At 39.0% G+C, this 11070-nt stretch overlaps 1 protein-coding gene across 3 annotated transcripts in view; it reads right to left on the reverse strand.

The window, feature by feature from the left end:
* The window catches only part of ABLIM3 (actin binding LIM protein family, member 3), a 182103-nt gene that overhangs the window by 81572 nt on the left and 89461 nt on the right, over window positions 1-11070 (reverse strand). For all 3 annotated transcript variants that reach the window (XM_006893716.1, XM_006893715.1, XM_006893714.1), the window contains one exon: window positions 9096-9233. Coding sequence is in view for 2 of the 3 variants with exons in the window: in XM_006893715.1 (XP_006893777.1) it covers window positions 9096-9233 (138 nt within the window). In the remaining variant the exon portion in view is untranslated. The remainder of the gene's footprint in view (window positions 1-9095; window positions 9234-11070) is intronic.

An 11070-nucleotide genomic window follows, 5' to 3' on the forward strand; every position in this document is an offset into this window, starting at 1 on the left:
ATTGTAATAGTAAAATAAATATACAGAAAAGTGCATAAAATAAATAAATGTAGTTACAGGAAAAGAGCAAAATACATTCTCATGGCTTTGATGACCTGAAGTTCTCAGCTCCATTGAGTGTAATTTATCAATCCTTTGTGTTATGGTTCTATGTCATGTTTAAAAATTTTTTCTTGATTTTGAAATGCTAAAAGTATCTATTTTCTACAATTTATATTATATTGCCTTTTTAAAATTAAAAGTGTTAATTTACCTGAAATTGACTTTGTTAAGTGTGTATGTTAGGACTTGGTCTTCACCTACATGGATACTTTATCATCCCAATACTATATATTAAGCATACTCTTTTGTTGCCATCTTGAAAAAAAATAAAATTCTCATATATGTGAGGATTTGTCTGGCTCTTTCTTCAGTTCCATTGGTTTATTTAACTATCGTTCAGTAAGATCACACTATTTTAATAGTTCAAAATACAAATCATAAACACTAGTAAGATAGTCCCCATATAAATTATATCTGGAATGATAGTCATGACAATATCGTTAAAGATAGTTTTTCAATATCTGTTCAAGAATGCAAATTTCAGTTGATTTCTATGGCAAGGTTTATAATTTTATTGACATTTCTTTGAATCTGTAGTTGAGTTAGGGAAAGGCTATCATCTTTTTATATCACCTATTTCTGTCAAAGACTTAGTATAGATTTACTTGGGCTTTCTTCAATGCCTTTTACTAAAATGTTATCATTTTTATTATAAGATCTTACCCAACTTTATAAAATTTACTCTTTAATAATGTGAATGGTATTTTTAAAAAATTCCATTTTGTAATTAATGGTTAACAGTGTGTATAAGTTTCTTTTTCTTCTTGATATCTATTCTGTAATTCTGTAGGCTCTGCCTACCAAGATCATATAGATGTACCCCTATATTTTTTTCTAAGAGTCTTATAGTTCTTACATTTAAGACCATGATCTAATTGAATTAATTTTTATATGTGATGTGAGGCAAGGATTCTGAGGTTTTGTCTGACATACTTTGGGCATCTTACAAAAAGGGGCATCATGCTCGGAAGGGTGAAGGGATAGTGCAAAGAGAGGAAGACCCTCAATGAGATGGACTCAGTGACTGGGGGAATAGGGGTAGGTGTGTCACAGACAATAAGGCTGGCACAGGATAGAGTAGGGTTAGGACTGTTGTACATAGGGTCGCTATGAGTCACAAGCGACTCAACAGCACATAGCAACAGCACTTGATCTGTTACCTGCATACATTAATCTGTTCTTTTAGGTAAAATGTTTGCCTGTCAAATATTGCTATAATGCTGAGCACCTAAATTAAGACAGACTAGGGAGAAGGATTGTTCATCCACTTCTGAAATAACAGGCCTTCAAAACCCATACGTACAAAAGAGCACACATAGATTAGAATATCAGTTATGGCACCAGGGGCTGAGCCTTCCTACTGAAAATCAAGAAGAAGGGGGCACAGTTGCAAATGGACTCTAGTGATTGGAGTAGAATGTGTCAAGAATGAATTTAGGAAAATTGGAGATTGTTAAGGAAGAAATGCATAAATACTGATACACGAGGCATAGGCAAAATGATATGTATTTGCATGCAACATTTTGAATCAGACAATCATATGAGTTACCACACTGGAAATGAGAATGTGGGGGGAAATGGAGTCATATTCATAGTTAAAGAGACCATTTCTAGATCCATCTTGAAATACAGTGTTGTGAGTGACAGGATAATATCCATATGCATACAAGGAAGACCTATTAGTACCATTATCATTCAAACTTATGCACCAACAATCAGAGCCAAAGAGGAGGAAATAGATGACTTCTATTAATTATTGCAATTGGAAATTAATTAAACATGCAGCCAAGATGCATTAATAAAACAGGTGACTGGAATGCAAAGGTTGGGAACATTGAAAGAAGGAGTGATAGCTGGGAAACATGGTCTTGGTGACAAAAATGACACTGGAAACAGAATGATAGAATTCTGTACAATAATGATTTATTTATTGCAAATACCTTTTATAAGAAATACAAGCAAAAAAAAAAAAGAAATACAAGGGATGGTTATATACATAGAAGCCACCTGATGGCCTACACACGAATCAGGTTGATTATATCTATGGGGGGGAAAATTGTTGGAGAGGCTCAGTTTCAACTGTGAAAACTAGGCCAGGTGCTGATTGTGGAATAGACCATAAAACTACTCATACGCAAGTTTAAATTAAAGCTGAAGAAAATCAAATCCACAAGAACCAAAGTTTGACCTTGAGTCTATCCCACCTGAGTTTAAAGACTATCTCAGGAACAGGTTTGAGGCCTTGGACACTAATGATCGAAGACCAGATGAGCTGTGGGAGGATATCAAGAATATCATCCATGAAGAATGTAAGAGGTCATTACAAAGAAGGATGAGGAAGAAAAGACCAATATGGATGTTAGAAGAGGCTCTGATCTACAACCAGGAGAGGATAAAACAGCTGAATGGGACCTTCTAAGAATCAAATCCTTTTGCACATCAAAAAATTCTCCAACACACAATCAATAAGAGTGTATCTAAATTCCAAAATCAATCTCCATAATAGTCTATGTGTTTCCTACTGCGAAAGGGGCCCTTTAGAGTAGTGAGAGAAGATCTTCACCCTGAAACCCACAGCGTTCCTTTTCAGCAGGAAGTAGCTAAGAGAATACGCCATCCCCTTTTCCTTATGAATCAGGGTGAAGTCTCTCTCAGGGAGGAGTGATAGGGAATGGCAAAGGACACACCGACAAAGGAGATTAATCAGAACTGACTTTGACAAGCACTGTGGCAATTGGACAATTAAAACAGACATTCGGATGGCGGGGAAGAAGAACAAACTGGGGAGGAGGGTGGAGAGAATGGTGCGGCAATGAAGGAGTGAAAGCCCAGAATCCCTGTGAATGTTCATTGAAACTAATAAAATTTAATAATAATTTAAAAAAATAATAAAAAAAAAAGAAAAAATTCTCCAACAGGTAAAAAGGGAACCCACAGACTGGGGGGAAAAATACTTGGTAATGACATGTCTGATAAGGGACTTTTATCTAGAATTTATAGAATACTCCAGCACTACAAGAAGATAAAGGTAAGCAACCCAATTGAAAAATGGGCACAGGATATGAACAGACAGTTTACCAAAGAAGACATTTAGTTGGCCAACAAACACATAAAGCAATGTTCAAAATCCCTCGCTCTAAGAGAGATACCACCAAGAACTGACTGACACTGAAGAATTTCATTAAACAGCATATGATCAAGAGGCAATGGTGATGAAGGACGAAGTTTGGATGATGTTCTAAAAGTATTCGCAAAAGACAAGATACCAGGAATGGATGGTATTATATCAACTGACATATTTCAAGAAACAGATTGCTGACCTGGACATGCTTACCAGGTTGTGCCAAGAATTCTGGAGGACAACTACTTGGCCACCTGAATGGAAGAGACCCATATTTATTCCCCTTCCCAAAACAGGTGATCTGACAGAGTGTGGAAATTATCAAACAATATCATTAATATTACAGTTAAGCAAGATCCTGATGAAGATTATAAAAAAATGACTGGAACAGTACATTGACAGAGGATTGCCATATGTGCAAGCTGGGTTTAGACGAAGCTGTGGCACCAAGGACGTTACAGCCAATGTTAGATGGATCATAGCTGAAAGCAGAGAGTACCAGAGAAATGTCTACCTGTGTGTTTCATTGATTATGAAAAGGCATTTGACTGTGTGAATCACAGCAAATTGTGGCTAATCTTGAGAAGAATGGGAATTCCAGAACACTTAATTATACTCAAGGGAAACCTATATTTCGACAAGGAGGCAGTAGTTAGAATGCAGCAGGGAAACACTGCATGGTTCAAAATCAGGAAGAGTGTATGTACACCAGGGATGTATCCCATCTCCATACTTTTCAATCTATATGCAGAAAAGACCACTAGGGAGGCTGAGCTTCATAAGGAGGAATGTGGTATCAAGACTGGAGGAAGACTCATCAACAATCTGCACTATGCAGCTGAGACAACCTTGCTTGCTGAAACTGAGGAGGGCCTGATATGTTTGCTGCAGAAGGTCAATGACTACAGTCTTCAATATGCATTCAAGCTCAACATCATGAAAACAAAGATTCTCACCACTCGGCCAAGAGGCAGCATCATAATAGACAATGAAGAGACTGAGATTGTTAACAGCTTCAGCTGGCTTGGCTCCACAATCAACACTCTTGGTACCAGTAGCCAGGAAAACAAAAGATGAATTGCATTGAAAAATCTGCTGTCAGGGACCAGAGTACTGAGGGGCAATGATGTCAGTCTTGAGACTTAGGTGTGCCTTATCCAGGCCATGGTCTTTGCAATTATTTGTATGCATCAGAGAGCTGGACAATGACTAAGGATGACAGAAGAAGAATTGATGCCTTTGAGTTGTGGTGCTAGAGAAAAGTATGGAACAGATCATGTACTGCTGAGAACAACTTGGTCTGTTCTGGAGAGGGTAAAATTGATTTGCTGCTTGGAGGCAAAGATTCTGAAGCTCTGTCTCACATACTTTGGTCATGTTACCAGAAGGGACCAGTCCTCGGAGAGGGTTATCATGCTTGTATGGGTGGAAGGACAGCACAAGACAGGAATACCTTGGGTAAGATGGATTTACTTAGTGACTAGGGTAATGGGGATAGATGTGCCAGAGACAGTGAAACTGGCTCATGATAGGAGAGAGTTCAGAGCTATTGCACATAGGGTTGCTATGAGTCACAGGCTGCTCAACGGCACATAACAACAACAGAACTCCAGTTAAGTAAGTATGTGTCATATCTAGTCTCCATATACTAACTTTAGTTTCTTTTTACCAACTTCTTGGGTTTCTGTGCTATATTTGTGTAATTCTTAATTTGGCTCATTCTTCTAGTTTATTCTTTCTCCAGCAACTTCTAATCTGCTACTATTTTTAATTAACACTTTGGATTTTTCATTTCAAGAACTATACCTCTCTTAGGGCGCTCCAGGCTGGTCCGAGTGCAGTGGAGGCCACAACTAATTGATCACAGTCAGTTACAGATTTCTTTCTTAGGGCGCTCTGGTGGCCTAGTGGAAAGAAGCTGTGCTGCAACACCGAAGGCATGCAATTCGAATCCATCAGATGCTCCGCTGGAGGAGGAGGGGCAATCTCCTCCTGTGCCAGTCGGATCCAATTCGACGGCACAGAACAAAATGGGGAGGGGGGAGGAAGAACTGTACTTTTGGGAGGTGTGGAGGTCTAATGGTAAGAAATTGCACTGCAATCTGCAAGACACATGGTTCAAATCCACCAGATGCTTCATTGGAGAAGGATGGACAATCTCCTCCCATATGATTTGAAAAATCCCACTGGAGAGTCAGCAGGGGGTCAGTTTGGACTCAACAGCAAACAACAATACCTTTTTTATTTCTATAAATTTTGTTTCTTTTTCAAATTTGCTTTGCTATTTATTATAACTTGTTGCCACTTGTTCTTATTTCCTATCTTCTCTTGTTGCAAATGTGTTATTATTATAAACAGCCAGAAATGCCATATGTCCATGCAGTAGAAAGTTTTCCAAGTTCTAACATACAATCAGGTAAACCTATTGCAAAGCACTTTTGGGGTGCTAATTATCAGGGTTATCATCACGAAAACTAAGGTGCACCTGACCTGATCCATGGTATTGTCAATTGTTTCCTTTGTTGGCTAATGTTGGAAAATGAATATAGAAGACCACAGAAGAACTGATGCCTCTGAATTGTGCTGGCAAAGCATAGAGAACAAAGCACAGACTGCCAAAAGAACAAACAAATCTGTTTTAGAAATGTGGTCAGAATATTTCTTAGAAATGAAGATTGCAAAGAATAAACCAGTATGTCCCGGAGAGGGTACAGCCAGGGTGCTCTCTGGAGGCAAAGACAGTGACATTTAGTCTCATATACTTTGGATATTTTGTTAAAAGGTGACAGTCCTCGAGGATGCCATAAAAGGTGGAGAGTCAGTGAAAGAAGGGAAAACCCTCAACAAGATGGATTGACTCAGTGACTACAGCAATGGACTCAAATCTGCCAGAGATGATGAAGACGGCACAGGACAGGGCAGCACTCAGACCCATTGTGAAAGGGTTGCTGTGAGATGTAGCCAACTTGATGGCACTTAACAGTGATGTCAAGAGGAGCCGGTTCTTGGAGAAAGACATCCTGCTTGGTCAAGTTAAGGGTCAACAAAAAAAGAAACCCATCAACAGGACGGATTGGTACAGTGTCTGCGACAATGGCTTCAAGCACAACGATGACTGTGAGGATGACGTCAGGAAACACTCAGCAGTGTTCCGTTTTGTTGTATACAGGGTCACTTGACTTGACGGCATTCTACAGCAACAGCTAAAACTATAGCACTTAACAATAATATGTGTGTTTATACAGACAAATGAATTTATTTTTTCCATACAGAGTCTAATTAGGCAATTATCATAGATTTTCCTCAATGGATGGATAAGTCAATCTCAGACACAAGAGACTGAGGTTAGAAGCAGTTATTGATATGAAAAGGTTTCGACCTCCCTTAAATTCCATATTAATCATTGGTGTGAAGTGGGTCTTCAGGAAGTCAATTCTGCATTAGTTAGGTTAACAGAAGTATCTGTTGTATTTGTCAGTCCTTAGGTACTAGGATCTGTTCTGATCACACCTCGGAAGGATAAGGACAAACCAGAATGGGGTGAAGGGGAAGACACAAGTAGAGATGGTTTGAGGAGAGGCCCAGTTTAAGGAATTTCTATACAGTTTGAGAAAGACCTGGCTACAAATAATTGAAAGACAGTCATTAGGAAAGGCAGACACAAACCCAAATCTAAACCAAACCAGACTTACTCCCATTGAGTAGGAACTGACGCACAGGGACATAGAACTGCCCTATATGGTTTCTAGAACTCTAAATCGTTATGGACGTAGACTGCCTCATCTTTCTCCTGAGGAGTGGCTAGTGGGTTCCAACATCTGACTTTTCAACTTGGAGCCCAACACTTAACCCACTATGTCACCAGGGATCCTTAGGCAAATATAAAGTGTTTTTCAAACTTCTAAGGAAAAATTTAGAGTCAACAGGCAGAAATTACAGGTTTAGATCAAACATTTTCTAAACATTCATGGCTGCTCTCTGAGGTAAAAAAAGTTTAAGATGTACGGGCTGGAGAGGCATTTGTCAGGAACATTGTAGGAGGCGGTATTGCTCTGGCCAGGCGACACGCCTCTTAGGGCTTTTTAAATGAAGTCTTCTGGCTTCTTTCTGCTACATAACCCTCTTCTTTAGGAACCCTTACCTTCAGTGAACCTTTTGTTGTTGATTTCAGGTGTCATCAAGTGGAGTATGATTTAGAGCAACTCTATGAACAACAGATGTGAATCCTGTCCTGTGCTGTCCTCATCATCTCTGATACACTGGAGCCCAGTGCAGCAGTCACTGTGTCAATCCATTTCAATGGGGCATCTTCTCTCTTTTGCTGACTCTCCACCCTTCCAAGCATGGTATTTTTTTCCCTAAAGAATAGCTTCCCCAAAAAATTCGTTCAAAGTATGAGTGAGATATGAAACTTCACCATTCTTGCCTTCAAGGAGCACTCTGGTTGCATCTTTTCTAAGACATAAAGAACATATGTTCTTTAGCAATCCATGGAATAGTCATTAATTTTCCCCAACATTAAAATTTAAAGCTACCTATTTTTCTTCTGTCATCCTTATTCATTTTCCAGCTCTTAGATGTATAGCAAGTAACTGAAAGACCTGAGTCAGGCGTGCCTTCATTTTCAGACTGACGTCACTGTTCTTCAGTATTTTGGAGAGGTCTCTGACAGTGGACTTGCCCAAAGCCCTGTGTCTCCTTATCTCCTGACTGCTGGTATCAAAGATAATGATTGTGGATCCAAGCAAGACAAAATCTTTAGCAGTTTCAATCCTTTCTCCATCTATCATGATGCTTCCCACTGGCCCAGTGGTAAGGACCTTTGTCATCTTGTTGTTAAAGATGTAATCTGTATTAAAGGCTGCAGTCTTTTAACTTCTTCTGCAGCAAGCACTTCAGGTCCCACTCATTTTCAATGAGCAAAGCTGTGTCATCTGCAGAGCACAGGCTGCTGATAGGTCTTCCTCCAATACTGATGTCACATTCTTCTTCATAGAGTCTGGCTTTGCTCAGCACACAGACTGAATAGGCATGGAGAAAGGATATACCCCTGATGTACATCCTTCCCGATTTCAAACCATACAGTGTTCTCTTGTTTCATTCATACAACAGCTTCTTAGTCTAGATGTAGATGTCATATGAGCACAATTAAGTGTTTTGGGATTCCCAGTTTCGTCAATGTTAGCCACAGCTTTTTGGTGATTAACACAACTATTGTGTAGTCAATAAAACACAGACATTCTTCTAATATTCTTCACCTTCATCCAGGATCTATCTGACATCAGTGATGAAATCTCCAGTGCAACAGCCTCTTCTAAACTCAGTTTGAAATTTCCGGCAGTTCTCTGTCAATGTACTGTTCCTAAAACTCTATAAATAAGCCACGAGGAAACAGTAAAGATTGGAGGTTGGAGGTAACCTAAAATCTATCTGTTTTCATGACATAAACCTTATTAAAGTCAAGATATACCTTCTCCCTAGTGATTTCTCTTTGAAGATCATCACACTTAAGTGCTCTGTAAGTAACTGAAAGGGATGTTAAATTTTCACCAAGGCCACTTTTTCTTTAGTTCTCAAGTTGAAAGGCACAAGCCAGGAGTCTTTTTAGATGTAAAATTAGCCTTGTAGCGTTGATGTTTTCCTTTTAGATCATCTGGCTCCCTTCTTCCCTCAAGATTCTAAAGCTTACCTCACTCTTCACTTCATACTGCTTATGGGAGAATTCTTTAAAAATGGGGCTGAGGAAAGTTTCTTTAGGCCTTTAGAGATAGCTTGACTGTCTGTGTTTTTATTTCCTGCCTTGGTGACAAGTCCTGGAGAGAGAACATTGCCAGGAATCTGAGAAAGTAATTTGAGAAGCAGAAATTCCTACCTTGACAGGTGAAGCATCTGATGTGGAAGTGGTTGTTGTGGACGCGGACGACTTCCCCCTTGCAGGTGTCTCCACATCGGTAGCACTGGATGACATTGGAGCTGCTCCGTGGATTGTAAGGATTCTGTTGATAAGGTACTAAAGAAAGAAAGAAAGAAGTTAATATCAAGAAGGATTTAATTATTTCAAAAAGTATGCCACAATCTATCACTATAACTTTAATGGAAAGAAACATTAAAAAAGGTGGAAATGATTAGCCATACACCTAGAATACATCATCCCATTGAGTGCGCCAAGCTAGGAATATTACATGGTGAGTGGTATTAAGATGTGAATCCATACTCTCCTTAGGGAGCTCTAATGGCCTAGTGGTAAGATGCTGTGCTGAAGTACCGAAGGCACACAGTTTGAATCTTCCAGCTGCTTCACAGGAGAAGGATGGGCAACCTCCTCTTGTGTGATTTCCATTGGAAAAACCTACTGGAAGGTCAGCTATGAGTTAGTTCTGACTCAATACTGGGCACACCCCAACAACAACCCTCCTTAGGTAGGCAGAAACTTAGAAGTGGGTATAATCTTTTCTTTTAACAATAGAGATAAATAAATGAGGAAGTAGAATAGAGATGGCACTCTACTTATTTAAAATAAAAATTTACAGAAAAAGAATATCTTGGGTGATCTTCATAGCCAAATCAGGCCACATGATTCTCATAGGAAATTTGGATCTTTCAATTTACTCATTGGTCTTAAAGAAATGCATAGCCGACCAATGCTCACTCGTTATTTGGAAGACAACTGACTGGAAGAGATTGAGAGTTGTTTCCATTCCCCAAAAAGGTAGTACAATGGAATGTGGATATCAGATGGATCTTGGCTGGAAGCGGAGATTACCAGAAAGATGTTTATCTGTGTTTTATTTACTATGCAAATACATTTTGACTGTGTGGATCATAACAAATAATAGTTAACATTGAGAAGAACAGGAATCCCAGAGCACTTAATTGTGCTCACCTGAAACCCATACATAGTCCAAGAAGCAGTTGTCTAATCAGAACAAGACTGCATGGTTTACAATCAAGAAAGGTGTGTGTTACAGTTATATCTTTTTTCATACCTATTCAATCTGTATGCTGAGCAAGTAATTAGAGAAGCTGGACTACATGGCAGAAGAAGAATGTGGCATTAGGATTGGTAAAAGACTCATCAACAACCTGCATTATACAGATCAGCAACCTCTTATGCAGATGGTGTATTATTCCTTGCTGAAAGTGAAGAAGACTTGAAACACTTGCTGCAGAAAATGAAAGACTACAACCCTCAATTCAGATTTCATCTCAACATCAAGGAAATAAAAGTTGTCACCAGTGGACCAATAGGCAACATTATGAGAGATGGAGAAAAGACTGAGGCTGTCAATTATTTTATTTTACTTGGATCCACAATCAACATCCATTGTAATAGCAGCCAATAAACCAAAAGACATTTTACACTATGGAAATCTACTTTCAAGGACCACTCCACAGTGCTTAAAAGCAAAGATATCAGTTTAAAGACTAAAGTGCACTGGGTCTAAACTATGATCTTTTCAATTACTTCCCACACAGCTGAAAGTTAACAATGAACAAAGAAGACAGAAGAAGGATTAATGCCTTTGAATTGTGATGTCAGAGAAGAAAATGGAATATCCCAAGGACTTTAAAGAGAATAAACAAGTCTGTCTAGGAAGAAGTCGAACCAGAGGGCTCCTTAAAGGGAAAGATAGAGAACTTTGTCTCACATACTTTGGGCATGTTATTAAAAGTGGTCAGTCCTTGAAAAAAGACATGAAACTAGGAAAGGTGGAAGGTCAAAAAAAGAAAAGAAGACCTTCAACAAGATGGATTGACATAGGGATTGTAATAACGGGTTGGAGCACACAGAGATTGTGGCCTTGGTGCAGCATAGGTCAATGTTCAGATAGAACTTAATTTTCATA

The sequence above is a fragment of the Elephantulus edwardii genome, unplaced genomic scaffold (assembly GCF_000299155.1).
Source record: "Elephantulus edwardii isolate Elephantulus edwardi_28Jun2011 unplaced genomic scaffold, EleEdw1.0 scaffold00130, whole genome shotgun sequence".
NCBI classification, from domain to species: Eukaryota; Metazoa; Chordata; class Mammalia; order Macroscelidea; family Macroscelididae; genus Elephantulus; species Elephantulus edwardii.